This window comes from Bubalus bubalis, chromosome 6 (assembly GCF_019923935.1).
Source record: "Bubalus bubalis isolate 160015118507 breed Murrah chromosome 6, NDDB_SH_1, whole genome shotgun sequence".
NCBI lineage: Eukaryota > Metazoa > Chordata > Mammalia > Artiodactyla > Bovidae > Bubalus > Bubalus bubalis.
In genome coordinates, this window is record NC_059162.1 from 99,404,506 (window position 1) to 99,432,030 (window position 27,525).

Here is a 27,525-nt window from a genome sequence, read left to right on the forward strand (position 1 = left end):
TCAGGACTTGATGAGACTTGTATTACGTGGCCTCATCCAAGTCACCAGTAAGTACTCAGTCAGATCAGAAGGAAAGAGCCCTGGGGGTGTCCTGCCCAGAAAGCCTGGGCATGAGAGATACCCACATAATCAAGTCTCATCAAGTCCTGAATGTCCCAACCAGCTTTGGTGGGTCCTCCCAGCTTTCGCACATACAGAAATTATGCACTTCTAGCTGTGGGGCCTTTCTGCAAAGTGAGAACACAAATACACACAACATGGTTAGTAGGAGAAAATGACATGATGACTACGAAGGGCCTAAATATTAGTTGGCTCATATTCAGAATGTCCTTCTCACTTGCCCTGATTAAAAATCATCTTATCACTCCATGTATTAAGTATTAAATATGTGGAGGAGAGTATGGCAACCCACTCCAGAATTCTTGCCTGGAGAATCTCAATGGACAGAGGAGCTTGGCAGGCTACAGTCCATAGGATCGCAAAGAGTCAGATATGACTGAAGAGACTGAGCATGCACATTAAAGATGTAGGTCTTTAATAGCACACCTGCCTGCCTTTCATTCAAAAAATATACTCCAGAATGCAGATCCAAGAGGACAAAACCCTAGTCTGCCCCATATATCACTGCAGTCCGAGCATCCAATACAGCTCCTGGTCCCTAGTAGATGCTCACTTGGTGTTCACTGAATTATCTAAACACCCTATAGGAACCATTCCACATGCTGAGTACTGTGATGAGCATGACAAAGTGCAGTTCTCAGGAAGCTTATTTGAGTGGAGACAAAAAAACAACAACAACAACATATGATGCTAGTTAGTGACAATGGTATTAAGTCCAAGGGGTGGCATGTTAGAAGATGTCAGAGGAAGCTGTTCCCCAAGTAGGTGATCAGGGAGGGTGACATTGGTGTCAAGAGTTCCAAGCAGAGGGACAGCTAACACAAAGGCTCTGGAGTAGGGACCAGCTTGAGATGATCAAGAGACCATAAGGTGCTCGTGTGGCTGGGGAATAGGGAATGAGAGGAAGAGACATCCAAGATGAGGCAGGGGAGGTGGGCAAGGGCCATGTCACTTGGGACCTCAAAGGACTTGAATAGACCAGATTTTCATCTCGGTTGATTGGGAAGCCATTGCAAGGTCTTAGGGAGAGAGGTGACTCAATCTGATATACACTTTTATGGGATCACTCTGGCTGCTGTATGGAAAATGGATTGGTTGGACAGGTGGGGAAGGAAGCAGGGACCCCAGTTGGGTTATTGGTGTCCAGGTGAGGGGCAGGAGGCTTGGACCAGAGTGTAGCTGTGGGGGTGGAATGCAATGGGCACTTGCTTCATCACTGACCACCTCCTCTGCCCTTGGCAGCACTTGGCCCCTTTGTCTAACCTTTCCCTCATCACTGATCATGATTGAGCCAACATGTTTGTACCAAAATCTGCCACCCATACAGGCCCCAGAGCCTCTGAGAGATGACAGACAGGCTTGGAGGAGCTCCAGCACCACTAAGAACAGAGCTGGGCACGGCCATGATGGGATTCAAGCAGGGGATCAGTAACCCAGTTATTGATTGGAATTATTGACTGGAAAGAATGGAAGTGAGGTCTGAAAGCACAAGGCTATCATTAACCAAAGACAGAAATGGGGCAGGAAGCTGAGGCAGATGCTGAGTGATTTCATGGAAATATATGAGCCAAAATGACAGTAGCAGTAGAAGAGAAACCAGGGCAAAGTGCAGCAGCTTCCTGGTCAACCCAACCTAGGTGTCTGTGCGGATTAGGCCCTCTAGTCAGCTCCCAGGGAGGCTCATGTCTGCCCTGAGACTTGCCCCAACTGAGGCCGGGTTACTATTGACAGAAAGTACAGGTGCCACTGGGCACGTGATGTGGAGGGGAAGACACCTCTGGAGAAGCAGGAAAATCTGGGCAGAGAAGGAAGCCTTGGGAAAGCAGTTGTCCTGGAAAGAATCTGACATTAGTCAGGTGGGAGCCAGGGGCCCACCTGAGCCCGAGGACTCAGGCCAGGCACATCTTCAACAGCAAGCAGGCGAGTTAGGGCTGGAGCCAGGGAGGCATGAGGAAGCTCTGCTTGTGGGCCCAAGTGGCCCCCAGAGCGGCCCAGATGAGCTACCCACCGCCCACCAAGCAACACAGGCCCAGACAGCTCACTTGCACCCCAAACCACTGCCCTAGCTCAGGCCTCAGGCCCCCTTCCTCACACTAGGATCATGGAACAGCCTCGTTACCCTCTCCAGGCTCTGCCATTCTAGTCTACTCTCCTCAGCACACCTGGGTGATCTTTCAAGAGCACCCCACTGCCCTGGAGACTGGATTCAAGTACCTGAACTGGCCCCCAAATCCCCTTGATCTGACCCCCACCTACCTCTCTGCTGCTCCTCCTGGAAGCACAATGCTTCCATCTACCAAACTCGTCCTAGTTTTCAGGCATATTTTTCCCTTTCCCTGGGATGTCCTCGTCCCCTCCCTCAGCCTCTGGGAAACAGTCTCTACACAACACAGGTTCTCCTCCTTTGGGAGGCCTTCCCATAATATCCAGTCCTTGACTGGTCCTGCAAGCACTCTCTGCCAGATCATCTTGTCTTGGGCTTTCCTCCCCAGGCCTGTGGGCTGCTTTCCCCAACAGCATCCCAGACTCCCTGCTGCCCTGTGCCCAGCCCTGTGCTGCCCGCTGAGGACAAAGATGTAAAAATAGTGCCCCTGCGTCAAGGAGAGCCAGTGTGCTGAGGCGACCCACCTGCAGATGCCCACCACACAGGGCTGATTGGACAGAAACAGCCTCCCTACTCCAGGGTTCAGAGGGAGAAAGAGAGATCTGAGCTGGGCCTCAAAGGATTTAATGGTAGAGGAGCTGAAAGGGCCTCCTCAGCAAAGGGAAGGAGCAAAGGGAGAAGAGAGGGAAAAGACAATGTCTAATGAAGTAGGGCTTAGTCTGAGGGTTGGGAGGCGGGGACGGGGAGACAGTGGGTGAAGGTGAAGAGCTGGGGCTGCAAGAGCCACCCTGAAAAACCTGTGTCCATGCTGTGAGTGACGGAAACTAGAGGAGGTTTGGGAGCAGGAGATGGACATGGCTGAAGTCGGGTTCTAGAAGGGCAGGTGTCCAACCCGGGGCCCTAACAGTGACCGCCAGAAAGCACACACACACCAGACACCAGTTCTTGACTGTTAGTCCTCATGTCATGCCTGCTGGCTGCCACGGCAAGGGGGTGGTCAGGACAGAGAGCAGACCTGGGGACAAAGTGAGGTCCAGAGTCCTTGGGTCTGGGCTTCTTGTAGGGGGCGACGGAGGGGGGACTCGGAAGCCTCAGCCCAGGCTGAACACTTCCTGGCGGGGCGGCAGCTGTGCCCTGAACAGGCTGGATGCAGCTCCAGGCGGGTCTCGGGTCCTCCAGGGCCGGGTGGGCCGCTGTCAGGATAGCTGCTTGTCCGGGTTCATCAGTTGCTCCACCTCCCTCATGAACCGCAGACACAGCTCTTCCTGCCAGGGCAGAGCCACGCACTGCACAGCCACGGGCAGCCCCACGCTCTTCCTCACAACCTGCAGGGCACACAGGCATCAGGACCCGAGGTCTCAAGGCAGGGCCCCACCCAGACCCGGGAAGCTCCCCAGCTGGGGAGGAGGGGCAGCACAGCAGGGCCCGCCCGCAGTCTCTAGGAGTCCTGCGTTAAGAAAGGCCGACAAGGCCTGTGCCTGGTTATACTGTCCTCTCCACTAGAGGAAGGGGTCCCGGGGGGGAGGCAAGGGGAAGAGACTCACCTTCTGCAGCATCTTGTCCCAGATATCCCCAAAGTAGCCCTTGTAAAGCTGCAGTTGGGCCTCGTCCTCGGCGGTCACCGTGGTGACGGGTACCACCCCCGCGGGGAAGTCCAGGCAGTTGTAGAGCAGAGTATAGCTGACAGCCCCTGAGACACAGCACAAGGGGCTGGAGCAGGTCAGCCGACCTTCCGTGACGACTGTCCGCTCTGAGCCCCCATCTTCCACCCTAAGAGATGGCACTGGCTTCCACCAGCAGGGAGGGGTTCTCTCCTAGGGCTGAGACTTGAGTGAGAGAGACAAAGCCCAGGAACCTGGATTCAGGGCAGGCTGGAGAGCCTGCTAGTGCTTGCCCTGTGCCTCCCCCACTGCAGCTTCACTGCTGTTTTCTTGGTTTATCTAAATCCCACCTGGACTTCAAACACCACCTCCCAAAACCATAGACTCTGTAACAAGACCTCCAACTTGAATATCGCTGAGGACGAGGAGCTCATTCCCTCCCAAGGCATACCACCTGACTCCCTTCTCTCCAGCCAACCAGACCGCGCGCCTATCAGGAGTGGAGTCCTCCCCCAGGGCTCCTCCCCTCCTACTTCCCAGCAACCTCACCAGGCACAGGGCGGAACTCAGAAGAGAAGAGACAGGTGAGAGGGATGTGATGGGGCTGCCAGCCTCACCTGTGGCCTTGCCTGGGCCGTTCAGGTCCAGAGCAGGGCCCATCATGGGGGTGAGCAGCACATCCAGCTCCAGAGCTCTCCACTGGGCCATCACGGAGTGCCGGTATACCTGTGGAGGACACCCGCACACCCAGTGAAGCTCTCAGACCCAACCCATTACATGGACTCTGCAGCACAGGCACTGAGGCGGGGTGACTGGCCCCATGCCTGCCCCATATCTGAACTGAGCCACGATAGCATGGAGGACCTTGGGATATTCAGACAGGGATGCTTTCAGGGGGCATCAAATGCTCCACGGAACCACGGAGACCACTCTTCCTGCCAGGGTGGGGCCACGGAGTGCTGGTTACAGGCAGCACCAGAGTGGCAAAGAGGTGTCCAGGGCAGGAGTCCCACCCAGGCCGACCCAGGCCCCTAGGATGGGCCTCCGGGCAAGTGAGGGTCACAGAGGAGGCCCCAAACGGCCCAATCCAGGGAGTGGGAGCAGGGGATGATGGGCCACTCCGGGGGACCAGAGGGACCAGTGTCCAAGAGACCCCAAGGCATCCTGTCCGGCCCCATCCCCACCTTCCCTACTCTAGTCCAGGGGCTCTGGCCTCACCTCAATCTCATGATGTAGTTCCCAGAGCTTTCCGGCTGACCTGGACAGAGGGAGTGGAGTCACCGACCATGATGATCACAGCCATGGGGATTAGCAACATCAGGCCCCTACTCTCAAAATCTCCCAGATTCCCTTCCTTCTCAGACCCTTCTCAATTTCAGGGCACTCTGAGAAGAAAGCAGTGCGGGGCAGAAGTTCTAATCCCTAAGTTCATATCCCATGGAGTCCCCAAGAGGGACTTAGGCCAGACCCCCAGCTATTCTTAGGACACAGAGCCGCCCGAGGTCCTCAATGCCTGGTGGTGAGAGAGGAATGGGCTTCCCCCGTGGCTCAGCGGTAAAGAAGCCACCTGCAATGCAGGAGCCACAGGAGACACAGGTTCAATCACTGGGTGGGGAAGATCCCCTGGAGCAGGGCATGCAACCCACTCCAGTATTCTTGCCTGGAGAAGCCCTTGGACAGAGGAGCCTGGCGGGCTCCAGTCCATTGAGTCAAAAAGAGCTGGACACAACTGAAGCAACTTAGCACACACACATGAAAGAGAAGGCAAGTCTACAAGTTGTAAGGGCCTGAGAATCAGGCAATTTACTCCCATCTTTTCTGGCTTGAGGCCCCGAGGGGCAGGCAGGAGTAGGCGCAGTGTTTGGTCTCTAAAACCAGCACCTCTCACGGGTCCCTAATATCCCCCGCTCCTTGCCACCCACTAGCTCCTTTCTGGGCCTTTCCACCCATGTCCAGGCAGGGCAATCTCCTCCTCTTCATCCTCTCCCAACCTTGCTCTCCTTCAGGACCTTACTCTCCAGCCTTTCCTGTATCTTGCTAAGACATCTTCAAGACTGCCCCCCAGCCCAAGGCCACAGAGGTTGCCACCCTGCTTAGACCACTTCCAGCCTCAGAAGCTACTTTTCTCATCGTTTCCCATTGGAAAGCACTTGGACCCAGGTCAGGGGGACAGTTGTGCAGGCATCTGGGCGTGGGAAAAACTCTTACCGAGACTTCATATTGTTGAGAAAGGCTGATAACCTTGGGAGCTGCAAAAGAACAGACACTGTCAGTGACTAGACTTTAGGCCAGGTGTGGCAATAATCTTCAGGCCAAGCCACCTAGGCCTCCTCCCCCTGTCCCTCCCCGCAGGCCCCAGGTCAGCACTCCTCTCAGCAAGCAGGTTGGCTGAAGATTGAAGAGCATGAGGGGAGGAAAAGAGATAGGGTAGGGGCTGAGAAGAAAAGGAGGCTAAGGGAAGGGGGAAAGAGCCCAGTGGTGCCCACCCTTCCATTCCTTGTGCCCTCACCAGAGGCTTCATCATGAAAGCCAGCAGTCCTTTAAGCCATCCGGGCAGCCTCAGAATTGAGATCAAGTCCCCCAAGCAGGGATCCACGAAATCACCTTTGCTGGGAGACAAAGGGTCCAGTCCAGATGCATCCACCCAAGGCGTCCCTCCTGGCTCACCCCCACCTGCGGCATCCCCCATTCTCCACTCACTGACTCTACCTCCCTCCTCACCAGACTCCAGTAACCACAGCCTCCAGCCCCTTCATCCCAGCCTCTCCTTTCCAATATGCAACATGTGTCTGCAGACCCTTTGGGATGCTTAGGCTCTACCCATATCCACTGGAGCTCCCCAAGGCAGGGCTCCCTGTCTCCCTCCGTTGCAAACTCAGCTCAGGGCAATAAGAACTGTGGGAAGTATCTCCCTGGCCCAAAGATACTGCCAAGGGCATCCCCCTACAGATGCTGATGCCAGCCTGGAGGCACGAGTGGGGTAATCCCGAGTGGGTACAGTAATCCTTGCCTCTAAGGCTATCTCTGCTCTCAATCTCAGGGAAAGGTCTCAGGCAGCTGATTCTGGAGTCTCACCCCGAGGGCCAAACTGAGGGGTGGCCCTTTCCACTGAAGTGAAAGTTGCTCAGTCGTGTCCAACTCTTTGCAACCCCATGGAATAGTCCATGGAATTCTCCAGGCCAGAATACTGGAATGGGTAGCCGTTCCGTTCTCCAGGGGATCTTCTCAACCCAGGGATCGAACCCAGGTCTCCCACATTGCAGGTGGATTCTTTACCAGTTGAGCCACCAGAGAAGCCCAAGAATACTGGAGTGGGTATCCCTTCTCCAGCCGATCTTCCCGACCCAGGAATTGAACCGGGGTCTCCTGCATTGCAGGCATATTCTTTACCAGCTGAGTTACCAGGGAAGCCTCCCAGATCACACTTGGCTACTGGCAGAAGTTCATTCAATCTGGGCATGTCCCCAGGAAGCATCTTCACAGACCTGCCCTGCCCCCATCAGCCTTTAGAACTGAAAACATCCCTGTGGGACCAGCTTCTCAAATATGAGCTCTGCAAAGCCTTGTAAAGCTGGTGTGGTCCAATCTTCTGACTTTTCAGACAAGAAAACAGATCCTGCTCAAAGGCGGAAGATGTGGCACAAATCCAAGGAGTGTGGAGTAATGGCAGGTCTACACCCTTGCCCTCCTGCTTGATTCCACCCTTGTTTCTCAATCTTTCTCCAATAGATAAGCAACTGCCTGCACAACTCAGTCCAGGGCCAGGCCAGGGCTGCTCAATCCTGCCTCTCCCCACACTGGCACCTTTCCAAGGTCTCCCTGACAAGGCAGCTCTAGGCTCAGCTTGAAGCCGGAGGGATGGTAAGGTCTCTGCCCAGGAAGCTCCAGGCCTTCTTCAGGTTCTGCCGAGGCCTGTCCTCCATCTTCCCCAGTGGCCTGTCCCAGGGAGGAACACAGCACTCAGCTGCTCTCCCTGCATCTACCCATGTCCTGATCCCACCACCCACCCCCAAACCCAGTCACTCACAAGTTCTGTAGGAAGGTCGTGCCACCGTCACTGAACAGCCCACCCGTGCCCAGGGTCTCCAGAGCATGAGGTATGTTGCTCGGCAGGAAGGGAACCAGCTGCAGAGATGGAGGCATGTAAGGTTCCCAGACCTAGAAAGCCTTGGGTCCCACCCCCCAAAACACATTGTCAAGGCAGCCCTCAGCCCTCACGGTGCCCTCACTGGAGCCACAAAGGCACCCCTGTTGGCCTGTGATAACTCCCCATAAGATGTGTATCCTGAGAGGAGTCTGGAACCACATATAAGCCTGTCTCAGGTGAATGGCCCCAAGCCTGCCATCTCAGGGCCCTGAGAACCCCTGGGCAGCTGTGCGCCACTGTTTGTGGTTGACGAGGAAGGACCACTCCATGCAGCTCCCACATCCCAGCTCAGAGGTGAGGTCACCATCAAGCATGTACCCCAATACTTCTGATCAGCCCCTTTTTACTGGTCCCCCAGGGATCGAATTTGCGACCCCAATCTCAGAACAATCAGGGTGCAAGGGTGCCAGGGACGGGTGGCAGCCATGGGTACCTAGAAGGCTTCCCTGAAGGAGGGACAATGCCAGGACCTTTGGGTTCCCCCCTCCCCTAGCATACCGTGTGGCCAGCAACCTCGAGTCTCTGCTTGGTCTCCAGCAGGGCCCGCTTCATGGCCGGCGTGGGCATGGTATAGTTGTCAGTCTCATAATACCCTACACGCAGGGGCTGAGAGCTCCTGTAGATCTGGGGGCAGCACGCACGAGTCAGAGTCAGGTCAGGAGACAGTGGCCTGAAGCAGGGCTCCCAGAGCTCAGAGCCATTACTCAGCCCCAGACACAGCTTTGAGGCTGCTGCCTAGATCCCCAAAAACTGGCCTCCAGGGAGGCCAGCCCTGTTGTATCTGACCCCTTCACAAAACACCTTCCCAGTGACTCCGCAGGTGGACAGAGCAAGAAGGAGGATTCCACAGCCTTCAGGTCTAGACAGGGAGACAGGCCCTGAGCAGGGCCGGGACTCGCCCCAGGCCACTCATCAGGGTAGAGTGGCAACATCAGGGCAGAAACCCAGGCGTCCACAGCCTGTTTCAAGGATGTAAGTTCTGGCTCCCATAACAGATTGTTCCAGACCCTGGGACAGGGACTTCATTGCCTCTCCTCCCTCTCGGGAAGGGGGCCCTTGGGTAGAGTTAGAACATCTCCTCAGCTGAGGAGTGGGAGCTTGCCCTCCCTCACCCCAGCCCAGATCTCATGCTGCCCAGGGGCCCTCACCCCTTCCCAGGCAAGAGGTCTGTAGGGAGTAATGCCAGATGGCTGAGAAACGGCACTTACATCACACAGCTTACACAGTCTACATAAACATAGCTTTACTATACCTCCTGGAGGAGGGCATGGCAACTCATTCCAGTATTCTTGCCTGGAGAATTCCCATGGACGGAGGAGCCCCAAGGGCTACAGTCCATGGGGTTGCAGAGTCGGACACGATCAAGTGACTAAGCACACACTATAGCACTGCTCACATCTCTAACTTGAGTACTCCTGAAATCTGTTGCTCGTAAAGTACAGATAACTTTATTAGTCATTCTTAAAAGACCCATCAGCTCTTCAATAGGATCACCAAATGACAGTTAATCCTCCAAGACTTCTTGAACTGCTCTCCTCAGAATCCTTACCTCGCTGTACCCACCAGTCCTAACCAATTACAGTATGACTCAATCCTAACCAACCCCCTACACTGACATGAAATGACTCTTTGCGACCCCATAGACTATACACTCCATGGAATTCTCCAGGCCAGAATACTGGAGTGGGTAGTTTTTCCCTTCTCCAGGGGATCGTTCCAACACAGGGATCGAACCCAAGTCTCCCACATTGTGGGCGGATTCTTTACCAACTGAGCTATCATTGACATATCCGCCGACAAACTAACGTCAATATTCTAACTTTGTGCTCCTCCCCCGTGCTACTAAGGCTCTCTGTGGGCAGCGCCCTCCCTCACCACAGACAGTAATACACCCAGCCTTATCTGATAAGATACTTGGCTGGTGATACTTGGAGGAAGCTAGTGTTTGATAGATCCCTGCCCACAGATCCCAGCTTTCTCTGGGAGAGAGAACGCTCCGCTTTTAACTGTTCTTAACTCACTCAGCCTCCGGGCCAAGCCTTCTGCTGGAGGCTGGGGATAGAGAAATGAATGCTGTAAGAAAGGCTCCTGTTTACTGGCTTGTCAAACACGAAAGAGGTTCAGGAGTTCTCTCTCAAGCTGTTTTTAGCCTCAAGGTCCCTCCTGTTCCACAGCGACAGCCCCAAGGCTCTGGCTCCCAGCCAGCCAATTTGAAAGACTCGGGATTTCCAAATGCAGGAAAGGGCACCATCTGGTGGCTGTTTGCAGAGGTGCTGCTGTGCTCAGTCAGTCGTGTTTGACTCTTTGCAACCCCATGGACTGTAGCCCACTAGACTCCCTGTCCATGGGATTATCCTGGCAAGGATACTGGAGTGGGTTGCCATTTCCTTCTCCAGGGAATCTTTCCGACCCAGGGATTGAACCCACGCCTCCTGTATCTCCTGCACTGGCCGGCGGTTTCTTTACCACTGTGCCACCACCGGCAGAGGTGCCAGTGCTGGCCTTAGAGCCCTGGGGGCTGGTTTTCAAGAGACAGGGCCTCCCAGGCCTGCCTGCAAGGGCTCAGGAGCACCAGTGAGCCCAGAATCCATCCCCATGCCCACCCCCACCGCTGCTCACCTCCTCCCTGAAGGGCAAGGGGGGCACGGTGGGGTCCAAGCGGAACATGTCCTCACACAGCAGCGCTCGCAGGCACAGTGCCAGGCTCTCCACATCCCGGGCCATGGGACCAACTGCGAGCTGTACTGTGGGGCAGGGAGGGGAGGAGAGAGAGATCACCCAGCCCCGGGGGGTTCCGGGGCTGGGTCCAAACAAGGGTTGGGCCGGAGCCTTGGAGTGTGAGCAGATAGGAGGTAGGAAGGCAGACCTAGAGTGGCCTGGGGGCCCAACACTGCCCCGAGGAGAGGCAGGGGCAAAGGGGCAGACCCCCCTCCTCCAGGGCTCAGAGGGAACCACAGACCTCACCTGCTACCTGTCCATAGACACAGCCCTTCAGACCACTCTTGCTGGATAAGAAACACAAGATGTTGGAAATGGGAAATGGCCACCCCCTGCCCGACCCCACATCCAGTCAGCAGCCCCCAACTCTCTCACGACTTTGGAAACGAGGAACCAGGGGCTGGTGGTACTGTGACATTACCTCCTAGCAAAACCCCAGTCAGGGAATCCCTGCCTGGAGCCCGGAGAGGTGGGAAGCTAGGCCAAGGTCACACAGCAGGACTCAGGGGCTCCCTCCACCCGCCACCTACATCCTACCTGAGGCGGTTCCCCGTGGGTTTGAGGCCACAGATGCCACAGAAGGCTGAGGGAAAGCGGATGCTGCCTCCAATGTCGGTGCCTAAGCCCAGTGGGGAGCCCCCAGTGGCAATGAGGGCCCCCTCGCCCCCTGAGGAGCCACCTGGGCTCTTGGAAGAATTCCATGGGTTCATGGTCGGGCCAAAGAGGGGGTTACTGCAGTCAAAGCTGGAGGAAGTGGGAAGGGGTCAGCCCCTGTCATGTTGGTACCAGTGCCCCTGCCCCCCACCCTGCACCCCTGGGACCCAACCTGAACATGGACTGGGGGACATTGGTGTGCACGAAGGGCAAAGCGCCCTGCAACTTCAGCACCTGCACCACCACACAGTCACCCTCCGCTGGCACCCCCTGGTTCAGGCTCAAGCCCAGTGTCGAGTCCTGGCCCTAGAAGGACGGATGGGTGAGAGGGACATGGTTGATGAGCCAGGGGGGCTTCAACACACAGGGTCTGCTCCCACCACCACCCCACAGGCCAAGGCAGGACACACCTGCGGTGCCCTCTCAAGGCCTTTGGCCCTAGGACTTCCTCTGAGGGCCCAGGGTGACCCAGGACCCAGAGCTGGCTGGCAGGGACTGGGGCAGGGCGCACCTTATAGCTGAAGCACTCCTTGAGGCTCACGGGGACACCATAGAGTAGGCCCTGTCTTGGGACCTTGCACAGCTGAGTCTCACAGTCTGCCAGGTAGGTGGTCACACAGTTAGTCCCTTTGTTGACTTCCCAGGCCTGGGGGAGGGAGAAATGGACATACGACAGAGTGCGGTGAGGCTGGCTTCTTTTGTTTTTTCAACTGTGGCAAAATCAACATAGCATAAGATTGGCCTTTTCAAATATACCACCCAGTGACAGGGTAACCATTAACCTGACCCAGAGCCAGGAGCACAGAGGGTAAGCAGGCCCAGCACTGGCCTCACTGCGGACGTGCGGCCCAGCCTTCCCCAGGCTGTCTCTGACCTTCAACTCCAAGACAGACAGAGAGAGTGCTCCGAGGACCAGGACACTCAAAGGAACAAGATAATGACCTCAGGTGTCCTCCAGAGATGAATAGAGAGTACGTGTGTGCTCCGAGGACCATGACACTCAAAGGAACAAGAAACTGACCTCAGATGCCCTCCAGAGACCGACCTAAGGGGAGGGTGACCCTTGGCCACCCCACTCACCTCCTCCTTCAAGCCACACCGGTGCCCAGTGAGGCTAGATCCCCGTGTTGAGTCGCACCAGGAGTCAGTGCAGGGCAGGGCTAGACCCAGGCTTCTGCTTCCTGGCATGCAGCACTCTCCTCTGCCCCAGGTGACAGGGGCACCTGCCCAGGTGACAGGGCCCACACCTGCCCAGGTGAAAGGAACACCTGAATCTGAGGCATGGCTGACTGATACCAGCTGATAAGAACATGACTGTGGCCCTGCTGCCAACTCAGGTATGTGAAATCTGTCTGCTGACCAGGGCAGGAAAAGAGGAGGCCAATCTGTAGCCAGAATGCTCTCTGTGGATGCTCCCTCTGAAGGGCTGGAGCTTTTTCAGGGACATGGATTCGAAAGAAGCAACCCCATCTGTTCAGACTGTGTCCTTTCAATGCGCCCGGCCCAGGGGTGTCCAGTCCTTTCTCCACAGTCCCTCTCTGTCCCTTCTCAGCTGCAGTCACTCACACCACTCTCACATGCCTGGCACTCATGTCCACCTGCTTAGGGGTCACAGTCACTGCCACGTACTCTCTTCTGAGAGATCATATCACATACAAGTCATTTTCATAAAGCACAATTTCTTCCTTCATTTTGTTTCAAACACATTTCTTGAGCACTCACTATCAACATATAAAGGACATCGTGGTAGGCCCTAAGGTACAAAGACAAATAAGACTCTGTCCACCAAAAGCCCACACATGTACCTTGGGAAAGAAAGACAAGGCAAGCCCCAAAATGTGATGAGAAATGTGCTGTTAGTAAGTGAACACTGAAGAGGAAACCCTAACCCAGACTGGGAGGGGAGGAGGGTTATGGGAGGCTTCCTGGAAGACGTGACTCCTCTCTGGGCCCTGAAGACTCAGGAGAGCCTGTTGCACTGAGCAGGGCAAGAGGAGGGAGAAGAGCCTTGCAGGTAAAGGGAACCCCAGAGCACAGCAGGCTATGGGGGCCAGGTAACTGCCAGCAGCTGAGCTGCCGATGCCCCAAGCCCCGGAATCCTTGACCAGAGAGGATGCTGGAATGCTGAGCGGGCAGCTGGCCAGGAGACTGGTGCTTGGTCCTGGACAGAGACTGGTAGAAGACCAGGGTAGTGGGGGAGACAAGGGGATGGTCTAGAGGGGGCTCTAAAAGGGAACAGACCAGACTCGGTGACTGATGGGGTGGGGGCGGAATGGGGAGGGAAGTCTGGGCTAAAAGCCAGGTTTCTAGGTAGGTCAACATGCTCAGTGTCCCCAGCACATGCACATACACAGAGCCTTCTCTCTCTCTCTCTCTCATACACATACACAGCTCTGGCTCCCTCCCTCTCTCCCTGGCAGCCCTTGGCACTGTGGTCCCACCATGGCCCTCCAGCCAGGTTTTCCCACAGCCTTGTACAGAGAGGGGAGGAAGGAGTGGGGTCACTCCCTGGCCTTACCTTTCCTATGTAGGTGAAGAGCACAGCCTCGGGATACAGGTCCCCACTGTGTAACTTCTGTACCAGTTGAGGCAGGGGCAGGGCCAGCAGCGCCTCCGAGTCCAGGTCAGGGTTCTGGGGAGACACCTCAGATCAGTCCCCTACTCCCCCCAGGCCCCATGTGCCTGCAGCAGACACCTATGGCCCATGCCCCCACATCCCAACACCTACCAAGCATGTGCTCACTGTCACATGCCAGCCCATAACAGGCAAGCCCACCCGCGTCTCTGACATCACAAATGTGCTCCAGCTGGGCAGGCCCTTGCCACCTGTGGACAGTACAGATCTATCTCTTCCAGAAGCTCACTCGAGGGGGGCCCAGGGAGAGGCCACACCCAAGCTGAGTATTAGACCATTATGAAAAAACTTCCCAGGTGGCGCTAGTGGTAAAGAACCCACCCGCCAATGCAGGAGACGTATGAAACAAGGGTTCAGCCCCTGGGTGGGGAAGAGTCTCTGGAGAAGGGTATGGCAACCCACTTCGGTATTCTTGTCTGGGGAATCCCATGGACAGAGGAGCCTGGCGGGCTACAGTCCATAGCATTGCAGAGAGTTGGACAAGACTGAAGCAGCTTAGCACAGTGATTGCTGAGTGTGGCCACACACCTTGTTGATATGCTCTGTGTTTGGATTAAATGTTACCACCATTCCCATTGCACAACTTAAAGAAACTGACGTTCACAGAGGGAAAGTGCTTTGATTAGGACTTACAGATAAACTATAGTTCTCTGCCCATTCAGCACAAGCTGCCCACTGGCTGTCCACCTGCACTTAACTACTCAACCCTTTGGCAGGGGAGGGCAGAAAGAAGAAAACCCTGTCTTAGGTGGCTGGGGTTGAAGCTAGAGCCACATCAAAGAGAGAGGTTTTTGCCATTCATTCCATAAATATATATATTAGACATCTACTCTGTACCAAGGACCATGCTAGACATGGGAATACAGCAGTGAACAAGAAAGTCACCTCCAGGCTTTGGGGGAGCTTCAACAAGGTGTAGAGTTGGGAGTGAGGAGATAGTTTGGTGGCTCGGTGATAAAGAATCTGCCTGAGATGCAGGAGACCCGGGTTCAATCCCTGGGTCAGGAAGATCCCCTGGAGAAGGAAATGGCAATCCACTACAGTACTCTTGCTTGGAGAATCCCATGGACAGAACCTGGGGGGCTACAGTCCATAGAGTTACAAAGAGTTGGATATGACTGAGCAACTAACACACAGAGATCATTTATAAGCAAACAAATAAGAATTTTAGATAGCCAGAAATAAAGAAAATAACATGGATGTACTGAGTGGGCAGCACACAGGTAGAGGGTGGTCAGGGAAGAGCTCTCCGACGGAGGAGGGACGTTGGTCAGACACCCACTGCCAGGTCTCAGAGGCCTCCAGAGTCTCTGGGATCAGTCCCTGCCTGCATACCTCACTGGCTTCCCCCTCAAGGGCTTTGGGCTAATTAGGAAAGCATCTGAGTTCAGCCACCACATCTCATCTCTACCCTCCTCTGCTCTTGCCAAACTTACCAGGGACTTCCTCGTTGCCCAATACAACAAACACTTGCCTCTTCATTCTGCTCCGAGTCTCATGGAGGCGTTCACAGGGCTGACTTCAGACTCCTCCTGGGCACAGGCATACCCCTTTCCCGGGGTTCCCTCCCTCCTCTACGCTGCTTCTGTCATCCACTCGTTCAGCCAGTCAACACACATATTCTGAGCACCTACTCTGTGTCGAGCACTATGTTAGGGCTATGAATTTAGAGTTAGCTGAGACAGACAAGTCCCTGATCTTAGAGCTTACCTTCAAGAAAACAAAGTAATTGAGAAAAAGAATTTGAAAAAGAAGAAAAGAAATTTTAATAACACAAGGGACATCCCTGGTGGTCCAGTGGTTAAGAATCTGCCTTCCAGTGCAGGAGATGTAGGTTCGATCCCTAGTTGGGGAACTAAGATCCCACATGCGGCAGGGCAACTACTGAGCCTCCATGCTCTGCAGTAGCAGTCCCCAGCCTTTTTGGCACCAGGGACTGGTTTCAAGGAAGACAATTTTTCCACAGGAAGGAGGGGTGGGAAGGAGGTATTGGGTGGGGGGATGTTCATCAATAATGCGAGCAATGGGGAGTGGCACATGAAGTTTCAGTCACCTGCCCCAGAGCTCACCTCCTGCTGTGCAGCTGGTTCCCAACCCTCCATGGACTGCTACCGGCTGGTAGGGGCTGGGGACCCCTCCTCTAGAGCCTGTGCTCCACAACAAGAGAAGCCCACACACCACAACTAGAGAAAGCTGGCGTACCGCAACAGAGACCCAGCACAGCCAAAGTTTTTTTAAATAAAATAAATTTTTAAATAAAAAAAAAGAAAGAAAGTTAATAAATGATGGCAGATCACGATAAGTGTGAGAAAGGAAGTAAACAGAATCTGTGACAGAAAGAACAGTAGATTGACTCAGATGTGCTGGGCAGGCGGAGACATTGTTTCAGCTATGACCTGAAGCACAAAAAGGAGCCAGACACAGGAAGAGGCAAAGGCTCCTGGAGGTTCCTCTGGGCACCTGTTCTTCCTTCTCTGATGCTAGAAGTCATGCTGCCTCTTGGCTTCCCTCCAGGCCCTACACCTATCACATGGCCTCTAGATCGTCCTTCCGCCTCCAAATCATCCTTCGCCTGACCCAACTGAGCTCAGATCCGCTCTCTGAGCTATTCCTTTTGTTCCCTCCATTCCTGTGTCCTTCCCCTGAGCTCACTGCCTCCTATCTCCTTTCCACCGGCTCCTCTTCACTCAAGGAAGGATGCTGCCATCTGTCCTCAGCTCCCCCTTCTTCCACCCACATCTAATTGGTCACCACGCCCCTAAGTAGCTCTGGAAAATGGCCACCTCTCTGTCTCCTCTACTGAGATGCTTGCCACTGCCGACCCTTTCTCTACTGGGTCACACAGAGGCCACCTAGCTGGCTTTTTTGCCCAAGCTTTGTCACCAGACCACACAGCACAACAATGACCTCACCTTGCCTGTCCCCTTCAGGTTGCCTCCCACCACAAGGTCCAGGAGATGTTTCTAGGCTGAGGTCCTGTCAGAGCCCCCTCTGCCCCCTCAATGTGACACAGCCCACTCACTCCCACCTCACGCCCAAAGCTGAACACCCATTGCACACACCCACCACACAGCCTTTGAAATCCAGCCTCAATATCAGGAATATTCTTCCCCAAATTTGTTAAAGGGATACAACATTTACTTGGGAATTTTTTCTTTTCTTTTTTCTTTTTTTAATGATACAAGGAGCTACAAGGAGAAAAAATGGATCCATGATCTACCCCCAACATAATAGATAAGCCCTGTGTGCTAAATTGCTTCAGTCGTGTCTGACTGTGATCCCATGGACTGTAGCCCGCCAGGCTCCTCTGTCCATGGGATTCTCCAGGCAAGAATACTGGACTGGGTAGTCATGCCCTTCTCTAGGGGATCTTCCTGACCCAGGGATTGAATCCGGGTATCTGCACTGCAGGCAGATTCTTTATAATCTGAGCCATCAGGGAAGCCCAGACAACCCCTGATGACTTTTTTTTTTTTTTTTTAAGATATGCGAAATGGAAAGGAAACACTCCCCCCACCTCTAGGACCACCTTGACAAGTCCCTCTTCTGAAAAGGAAACCATAGTTAACAGTTTCTGATGAAACCTCATAGGAGAAAAAAAAAATGTTTGTGAAGAACCCACAATGTATATAGTTGTTTATATATATTCTATTTTTGGACAGAGGGATCATACTATACACACAGTTCTATGCCTTGCATTTCTCCCCTCACAATGAAAATAGCAAGATTTTTTTCCAATTATATAAGTATGTGCTCATTGTAAAAAATGAAAAACTGCCTACCAGTTTGTGGAAGAAAGTAAATATCAGCAGAGAGCCCACCACACTGGGGTAACGACCAGCAGGAGCCTGATCACCACCATTCCCCACCTCACCCAGGGTGTCCACAGAGGCCCTGTGCATCTCAGCCAGAAGCTGTCAGTGAGCTCCTCTCAGTTCTCAGCACAAATGTTCATTCTTTCCTCTGCTCTTCTGTGTTGACAGTTGATGACACTGTTGCTAACAGCTATTTTTAAGTCTTCAACTAGTTATCAGGCAGCTGAGACATTTTCTCTCTCACAAGACACCAGAGTAAGTCTGCATGTCCAGGAGGCCAATCTAAGAACATGGAGGAAATTAAAATTTATATGGAGAATGCAGGGAAGTATACAAATAAGATCTCACCAAGCATGTGGCCATCTGTATGCCTTTTTTTCCAAGCATAGGATATTACAGCTGTCATTGAATCACTGCCCCTCCTCAACCTGTTTTTCTCCTGAACCACCTACTGTCCTAATTTCAGATACCCTAGATGGTCCTCCAAGTTGTTGTTGTTTTTTTTTTAATTTTATTCATGGTTTATTGTTGTTATTTTTTTAATCACATCTGTTCTATTTCAAGATATACATTCCATTCTATCATGTGACCACGGACATTGACTGAAACAAAAACCATACTGTTCTCCCATTCATTTACTGACTTTTTTTAAAATCAGCTTCGAGTTGGTCTTGGAGATGCCAGGAGATGGAACTACAGGTCAGATCCAGTTGAAGGGAGAGGCATTTGTAATCCAGTGGGATTTTGACAAAGGGGCTTGGAAGGTCTGTGCGGGAAGGGCATTCTGGTTAAAACCAGAGGTGCAGAGGCACCGAGGTGTGGGCAAGTGGGATGGCTCTCCCAGTCGTCATAGTCTATCAATGGCAGTCCCTCACTTCAGTCTAGAAAGGATATTAAAACTTACTTAGGGGGCTTCCCGGGTGGCTCAGTGGTAAAGAATCCACCTGCCAGTGCAGGAGATAAGTTCAATCCCTGGTCCGGGAAGATCCCACACGCCATGGAGCAACTAAGCCCATGTGCCACAACTACTGAGCCTGTGCTCTAGAGCCCAGGAACCATAACTATAGACGTCCATGCACCCTAGAGCTTATGTTCGTCAACAAGAGGAGGCACAGCAATGAGAAGCCCGCATGCCGAAAGGAGAGAGTAGCCCCAGCTCACACAACTAAAGAAAAGCCCGCACAGCAACGACAACCCAGCACAGTCAAAAATAAAACAACTCATTCAGGCAGTAAGGTGGAAGCAAATGGGCAAACGCATGTTTCAAATTAAGCCTCACATGGTCAACAGAGCGTATGAAAAGCATGCCTCACTCTAAAGTTGCTCAAGAGTCCCAAAAGAGATAAACCATTTTGTGATGTTCAGGAGGTGCTTGGGACCTCCGCTCCTCCAGCAGCACCTTGGGACACAGGACGTATCTGGGTCCCAACTCACTTCTCTGCAGTCTATCAGGCAGGAGCTGTACCATAGGCTGCTGTATTCACCCAGGGGCCCCCTGACCTCAAGGCCCCCTTCTCAGTGTGGGGCTGGGCTGAGAAAGACCCAGAAGAAAGACTGTTGAAACAGCCTCAAAACCCCCAGCAGCTCCAGCACCAAGCAGAAAGAGCCTTAGGGGTGGGATGGAGGAGGGGCTTCTCCCTAAGGTTATGTGTGAGCTCAGCTAAACTGCCCACCTTCCCCAATGGCTCAGTGGGTTAAGAATCTGCCTGCAGTGCAGGAGACACAGGGTTCGATCCCTGGGTTGGGAAGATGCCCTGGAGGAGGAAATGGTGACCCACTCCAGTGTTCTTGACTGGAGAATCCACGGAGAGGGGATTCTGGTGGGTATACAGACCATGGGCCAAAAAAGAGGTGGACACGACTGAGCAACTAAGCACACAAACTGCCCACCTCTTACTGATCCCAAAGCTACTGTCTTCAAGACCTCAACCCCTGTGCTGACTGCTCAAAACAAGACTGCTGAACTAGTTCTCCATTTCTTCTGCCAGTCACCGGAAAACCAAAAGGGAATTTCCCAACTTACTCATCTGGAAGAGCCAAGTTTTGGTGTTCTGAGGCCAGGCTCTGACCCACAGAGGGTGTTTAAACAGTTTTTGGTATTTCAAGGCCAAAACCTGCACTGGAAGTTATTGTGGTATTGTTGTTCCATCATTAAGTCATGTCCTGCTCCTTGCAACCTCATAGACTGCAGCACGCCAGGTTCCTGTGTCCTTCACTATCTCCTGGAGTTTGCTTAAATTCATATCCATTGAGTCCGTGATGCTAACTATCTCATCATTTGATCCCCACCCCATTCTCCTTTTGCCTTCAATCTTTCCCAGTATCAAGGTCTTTTCCAATGAGTCAGCTCTTTGCTTTAGGTGGCCAAAGTACTGGAGCTTCAGCTTCAGCATCAGTCCTTCCAATGAACATTCAGGGTTGATTTTTTTTAGGAAATCTACCATGGAAGTTCAGTTCAGTTCAGTTCACTCGTTTAGTCGTGTCTGACTCTTTGCAATCCCATGAACCACAGCACACCAGGCCTCCCTGTCCATCACCAACTCCCGGAATCCACCCAAACCCATGTCCATTGAGTCAGTGATGCCATCCAACCATCTCATCCTCTGTCGTCCCCTTCTCCTCCTGCCCCCAATCCCTCCCAGCATCAGGGTCTTTTCAGATGGGTTAGCTCTTCTCATCAGGTGGCCAAAGTATTGGAGTTTCAGCTTCAACATCAGTCCTTCCAGTGAACACCCAGGACTAATCTCCTTTAGGATGGACTGGTTGGGTCTCCTTGCAGTCCAAGGGACTCTCAAGAGTCTTCTCCAACACCACACTTCAAAAGCATCAATTCTTTGGCGCTCAGCCTTCTTCACAGTCCAACTCTCACATCCATACATGACCACTGGAAAAACCATAGCCTTGACTAGACAGACCTTTGTTGGCAAAGTAATGTCTCTGCTTTTGAATATGCTGCCTAGGTTGGTCATAACTTTCCTTCCAAGGAGTAAGCGTCTTTTAATTTCATGGCTGCACTCACCATCTGCAGTGATTTTGGAGCCCAGAAAAATAAAGTCTGACACTGTTTCCACTGTTTCCCCATCTATTTCCCATGAAGTGATAGGACCGGATGCCATGATCTTAGTTTTCTGAATGTTGAGTTTTATACCAACTTTTTCACTCTCTTCTTTCACTTTCATCAAGAGGCTCTTTAGTTCTTCTTCACTTTCTGCCATAAGGGTGGTGTCATCTGCATATCTGAGGTTATTGATATTTCTCCCAGCAATCTTGATTCCAGCTTGTGCTTCCTCCAGCCCAGCGTTTCTCATGATGTACTCTGCATATAAGTTAAATAAGCAGGGTGACAATATACAGCCTTGACGTACTCCTTTCCCCATTTGGAACCAGTCTGTTGTTCCATGTCCAGTTCTAACTGTTGCTTCCTGACCTGCATACAGGTTTCTCAAGAGGCAGGTCAGGTGGTCTGGTATTCCCATCTCTTTCAGAATTTTCCACAGTTTATTGTAATCCACACAGTCAAAGGCTTTGGCATAGTCAATAAAGCAGAAATAGATGTTTTTCTGGAACTCTCTTGCTTTTTCCATGATCCAGCAGATGTTGGCAATTTGATCTCTGGTTCCTCTGCCTTTTCTAAAACCAGCTTGAACATCTGGAAGTTCATGGTTCACATATTGCTGAAGCCTGGATTGGAGAATTTTGAGCATTACTTTACTAGCATATGAGATGAGTGCAATTGTGCAGTAGTTTGAGCATTCTTTGGCATTGCCTTTCTTTGGGATTGGGATGAAAACTGACCTTTTCAGTCCTGTGGTCACTGCTGGGTTTTCCAAATTTGCTGGCATATTGAGTGCAACACTTTCACAGCATCATCTTTCAGGATTTGAAATAGCTCAACTGGAATTCTATCACCTCCACTAGTTTTGTTCATAGTGATGCTTCCTAAGGCCCACTTGACTTCACATTCCAGGATGTCTGGCTCTAGGTGAGTGATCACACCATCGTGATTAGCTGGGTCATGAAGATCTTTTTTGTACAGTTCTTCTGTGTATTCTTGCCACCTCTTCTTAATATCTTCTGCTTCTGTTAGGTCCATACCATTTCTGTCCTTTATCGAGCCCATCTTTGCATGAAATGTTCCCTTGATATCTCTACTTTTCTTGAAGAGATCTCTAGTCTTTCCCATTCTGTTGTTTTCCTCTATTTCTTTGCACTGATTGCTGAGGAAGGCTTTCTTATCTCTCTTTGCTATTCTTTGGAACTCTGCATTCAGATGTTTATATCTTTCCTTTTCTCCTTTGCTTTTTGCTTCCCTTCTTTTCACAGCTATTTGTAAGGCCTCCTCAGACAGCCTTTTTTTTTTTTTTTTTCCTGTTCTTAAAAATAAGGAAAGGCTGTTGCTCCAGAAGGAAACTGCATGCTTGGATCCAGATGCTGATGCTTGGAGCTGAAGTGAGGGAAAACCCACCCTTCTACTACCCTACACCCCTGCCAGCTGGTGGGTTCCTTGCAACCAGGAGGAGAGTTATGTAGGCAGAAACTGTGGGCAGATTCCTGCAGCTGCCCCCACACATTCCTTGGAGCCAGCAGAACTCAGCTAGATAGCTGCACAGGACTTGGAGTCTCCGGAGCAACCGAGGTTCTCTAGGCTGGGCCTGGCATCATTGCAAGGATCCCTGAGCAGGGCACCAGGGAGCTCTGCCAGAGAAGAAGGATCAGACAGTGATGAAGCTTTGCTCAACTAGGTAGGGAAAGTGGCCAGTTTGGATTGAATACCTAAAAATGAACTGATTGTGTACTTTCGCTGATTGTGTGCCATGTCAATGAGTGAGGGCTAGAACCAGATATGTTATTATTTCACTAAACAAACAAATAAGACATTTTCCTGGTCCAGGAATGGTATGGTGTAAATTCATACTAGTACATCCAGCGAAAACCGCAAAGCAATCAAGGCCACACCCAGGGCCTGGCATCCAAGGCCTGGGTCTCCCTTCCTGATCTTTCTTCCCTGCTCCTCTCCATTGGAATGAGGCTGGATGGTTCCACCAGGCATCTAGGTTCTAGTTCTAGCTCCTGCCTCATCTTGTCCCATCATCTGGAATGCCTTCCCACCTGTCACATCCAAATTCCATCCAACACCCCTTGCGGCAAGTCTTCTCTCTCACAGCACATAGGAACTGAGCTTGGTATTTTGACTTGGAACTGAGCCCAGTGTATCATACACCTAGAGGAAAGCCTCCTCTTCCAGGCCGCTTCCCTCACCCCCATACACACACTGAGCTGATCCAGAGGGAAAGAAGCTTGTTGACAGGTCACCCAGGGAAGGGCTGGAACTAAACCTATCCATGAAAGGAACTTATAACCCATCTGACTCCACAGCCAGGTGGCAGGAGTCCACCTCAGCCGGTAACTCCCTGTGGACTTGCTCAAGTCCCTCCCCAGCTCCCTCTGAGCATCCTCAATGAATTTGAACTATAAGCTCTCAGAAGGCCCTTGACCATCACTTTATGATTCCAAAGTCCTAAACCCAAGCATCCTATTGGTTCTCATCTTGCAGTTTAAGCGTCCTAGTAAGTCCATGATCTTGAGATTATCTGCCACACAGCAAAGCTCCTCTTTGACCCAGTGAGGCGACAGCCTTCGACGACCTGTCCTGTCCCTTTCGTTTCCATTCCTCCCCTAGGTCCCACCTGGTTCAGAAAAGAGTACAGAATGCATGATGGCGAGAGGGGTGTCAGAAAGTTACAAACCTGCGCTGCCCACACACCTGAGCTGCCGGCCGCCCGTCCCTCCCACACACCTGAGCTGCCGGCCGCCCATCCCTCCGAGCGCCCGGGCGGCTCAAAGCGCTGCTGCCACCCCGAACCCTCCCCTTCCACACCGATTCCAACCCCGGCTGTCACCTGGAGCCGGAAGCGCTGCGCCGCCTTGTCCATGGTGTCCAGGGCCGCTTTCTGCCTCTGTCGCGCCCGGACCGCCGAGGCCCGCGCTGTCCGGCGACTGGACCAGCGCAGGGCCAAGGCAGCCGCCACGAAGCAGCAGGCCAGGGCGGCCCCGGAGACGCCGGAGAGCGCGGCCCACGGTTCGTCCAGCACCATGATCTCCCGCCGCCGACCGCTGCCACGGGCAACCGATGAAGGAGGAATCAGCGATCTCGGACTCCGCCGCAAAACCCGGCCTGGATCACCCCAGGATCCAGCGCCCGCCTGCGCCGGAGTGGAGGCAGGGGCGGTAGAGCCGCTCGGCCAAGCGTTATTGCCTGGCAGCCAGCTGAAGACAGGTGGAGCGCAACGGTCAAGGCGAAGAACCGCGGTTCCGCTGGGACGGCTCCCCAAGTTCTAAGGCTCTGGGCGGTGCGGAGAGGGAGGAGCACCCGCTTCGTACCGCAGGGCACTCGCCTCTCCCCTGCGTGGGGCTTGGGGGTGCCAGCAGGAGAGGGAGGGGTACAGGATGTTTCTCAGGGAGCCCACCTGCTGCCCCCTCCCCTTCCCAGTCCTGGGACCCGGTGTCTTTAGGGAGGTGGGGGGAGGGGAGCGGATTATCTATATACACACAATACTTCTCCAATCTAGACCTCTCTCACAGGTCTTTATGTGCTCAATTTCATTTGTCCTCCCAACAGAGAGATGAGGAAAGCATTTTTATCATCCTCGTTTACCAATAAGGTAACTGAGGACAAGAGGGATTAAATTACCCCCTCTGTGGGTCATGCAAGTGACTGAGTGGAGATTCAAATTCAGGTCTAATCCTAAACCATTGCTCTTAACCATCAAGCTGTACTACCATGACTGCCCCTGGAAGTGAGGATGTGTGGAATCAAATGGGATGTGGGGAAGAGTACTTTGTGGCTAGAAAACGCTGTCTGCCAAAACACTGCTGTTCATCCAGTTCTATCTTTACCTCTGAATCCATGCTTTTTCCTTGAAAAGGAGAAATGCCTTTAATGTAAGATTGTTAGGAGGAGTCTGTGAGATCCTGGCTGTGAACTGGGGAACTTGAGGACGTACCAGATCTTCAGTCCGGCCTCATGGAGCTCAAGGTCTGGTTGAGAAGGAAAAAAACATGCATAGAAACAACAAAAGCCATGCTTTAGTGGAAATGCAGAAATCATGTGACATGAATCCAAACAGCAGTAAATGCTGGGCCCTTGGACTGAATAGTCTTGGGGAAAGCCAGATAGCACAGTGGTTTAAAGTTTGCCTCTGGAGCTGGAGTGTCTGGTAACCCATCCTTGTTGCATGACTATCCCCGTTTCCTTACCTGTAAAATGAGGATAATAGTACTCCCTCCACTGGCCAATTCTCTAGTACTATTGTAAGACTCAAATGAGCTAATACTTGAAATGCAGCTAGAACAAGGCCTAGCCTACAGTAAGCAATCCATGCATATTAATTATTATATTACTGTTGTTCTTTATTATTAGAATAGAGCCCAGTGCACTGGAGTCCATGGGGCCCGCAAAGAGTTGGACACTACTTAGCAAATTAACAACAACAAACAGAGACCTACAGAGAGGGTTTTTCTGGCCTGAGAAGCCCAAGTTCAGGAACCAGACTATCTGAGTTCAAATCCTAACTTTGACACTGTGGAACTTTCAGTAAGTCACTCTAACCTCTTGTGCCTCAGTTTCCTTATCTGCAAAATGGGAGCTAATAATAGTGACTCCTTCATAGAATTGTGAAGATTAAATGAGTTAATTCAAGAGAAGAGCTTAGAACACTACCTGGCCCGTTGTAAGGGCTCAATAAATGTTGATTCATTGTTATTTTAAGCAGAGTCATGATGCAAGTGTTTTGGAAAGGCAATATGGAGGAGGACTGGGAGAGGTAAGCTGGAGGCAGAGATGTGGAATGGGAGAGCGGGGAGACTTGAGAACCCAGCAGGGAAAGGTTTCCAGGGCTCCACCTGTATTATTAGAAAAGCATCTGTAACTCAACACCACACCATTCCAGGAGCCAAAACAGCATGTCCCTGCACTCAGATGTGTGTTCATGTTTGCAGTCGCTCAAGCAGGCCCTAATGGGTTTCCTGAGCAGGATCTGGGTCTTCACCCACTAACTGGTGACCTTGAGCGAGTCATCCTTCTGTATTCTCAGTTGTTGAGTGGGAAGACAGGTGAGTATCCTGCCAAGTGCAGTTGGAGGTGGGGGCAGGGCAGAAAGGATGAGGGGGAGAGCTTGCTGAAGGCAAGGAAGCTTCTCAGTTTCCAGAGGGTTTGAAGCCTGTCTTTGTTCTAGGGTGAGAAGAGGGAGTGTGGTCTGGTTCTCAGCAACTGCTCCGCTTTGTTTCCCTTCATTTCTGTGAGCCTTTCCTCAATACAGAAGGGGCAGACAGGAGTAGGGCACGGCCTTGCTCTCAGGAACTCACAGGTCCACAGGTGACACAAGATTACCACACTCAGAAGCACTACCTGTGGAGCATGTTATAATTTTTAAAGCACTGCCAGGTCTTTGGCCTCAGTTGCCTGAGCCCCTCACCACCTCAGAGGTGGTTCTATTATACTATTATACTCTCCTCAGAGGTAGGGGAGAGTTGGTCTTCTCTGGTAAATTGCTTCAATCCCACACCTTTCTGTATCTCTGCTCTGTGCAAAGGGCTCCTTCATCCCTTCAGAAGGAAGCTATTTCCCCACCCCTGCAAATCTGAGCTGAACTTTGTGACTTGTTTTAACGAACAGAATGCAGTGCACAGGATGTTGTGCTAGTTCTGAGCCTAGGCCACGTCAGCTACAAATTGGCACTTGCCTTTGGCACTTGCCATCTGTCTCTACAAAGATTAAATTGTGAGCCACTGCAGCTGCAGACTTTCAACACCCCTTGAAAGGAATTCAGAGGGGACAGCAGAACTGAGGTGCTCCGGGGAAAACTGGCACAACAGGTCTTCAGATAGTTATTTTCAGGAGCCAACTTTATGAGCCCAATTCTTGTATTTCCTCACATCTGTTCTTGTTCAGTCACTAAGTCATGTCCAACTTTTTGCGACGCCATGGATTAACAGCATGCCAAGCTTGAGTTGATGATGTCATCCAACCATCTCAACCTCTGTCACTCCCTTCATCTCCTGCCCTCAATCTTTCCCAGCATCAGAGTCTTTTCCAGTGAGTCGACTCTCTGCATCAGGAGGCCAAAGTATTGGAGCTAAAGTTTCAGCATCAGTCCTTCCAATGAACCTTCAGGCCTCATTTCCTTTATGATTGACTGGTTTGATCTCCTTGCTGTCCAAGGGACTCTCAAGAGTCTTCTCCATCACCTCAATTCAAAAGTATCAATCCTTTGGCACTCAGTTGTCTTTATGATCCAACTTTCAAATCTGTACATGACTACTAGAAAAACCATAGCTGTGACCATATGGACCTTTGTTGGCAAAGTGATATCTCTGTTTTTTGATATGCTGTCTAGGTTTGTCATAGCTTTCCTTCCAAGGAGCAAGCGTCTTCTAATTTCATGGCTGCAGTCACTGTCTGCAGTGATTTTGGAGCACAAGAAAATAAAAGATGTCACTGCTTCCACTTTTCCCCCTTCTATTTGCCAAGAAGTGATGGGACCAGATGCCATGATCTTAGATTCTTTAATGTTGTTCCAAGCCAGCTTTTTCACTCTCCTCTTTCACCCTCATCAAAAAGCTCTTCAGTTCCTCTTCAGTTTCTTCTCATATCTAGAAAAGCACTAAAATTCTTCATGGTGACTGCTCCCTGTGACTAGCAGAAACTTTCTGCAAAAATAATATGTACCTGA

General features: G+C 52.1%; 1 protein-coding gene across 3 annotated transcripts; it reads right to left on the minus strand.

Annotated features, from left to right (window-relative positions):
- Positions 1-805: 805 nt before the first annotated feature.
- On the minus strand, positions 806-26,727 carry LOC102391514 (fatty-acid amide hydrolase 1). 3 transcript variants are annotated; one of them, XM_025288810.3, is made up of 16 exons: positions 24,692-26,712; positions 23,695-24,061; positions 13,863-13,976; positions 11,856-11,990; positions 11,517-11,650; positions 11,228-11,434; positions 10,937-10,977; positions 10,592-10,716; positions 8,471-8,596; positions 7,853-7,950; positions 6,335-6,434; positions 6,034-6,074; positions 5,044-5,083; positions 4,443-4,551; positions 3,769-3,914; positions 806-3,549 (listed from the first exon to the last, which is right to left on the minus strand). In XM_025288810.3, exons 2-16 carry the CDS (start codon positions 23,887-23,889, stop codon positions 3,421-3,423), a joined length of 1,740 nt encoding a protein of 579 aa, XP_025144595.2. In that variant the 5' UTR covers positions 23,890-24,061; positions 24,692-26,712; the 3' UTR covers positions 806-3,420. The 3 variants fall into 3 exon arrangements, with proteins under 3 accessions (XP_025144595.2, XP_006052587.2, XP_006052589.2); XM_006052525.4 differs by having other exon boundaries at positions 23,695-26,712; XM_006052527.4 differs by lacking the exon at positions 806-3,549 and having other exon boundaries at positions 3,775-4,050; positions 23,695-26,727.
- Between the last annotated feature and the right edge of the window lie 798 nt (positions 26,728-27,525).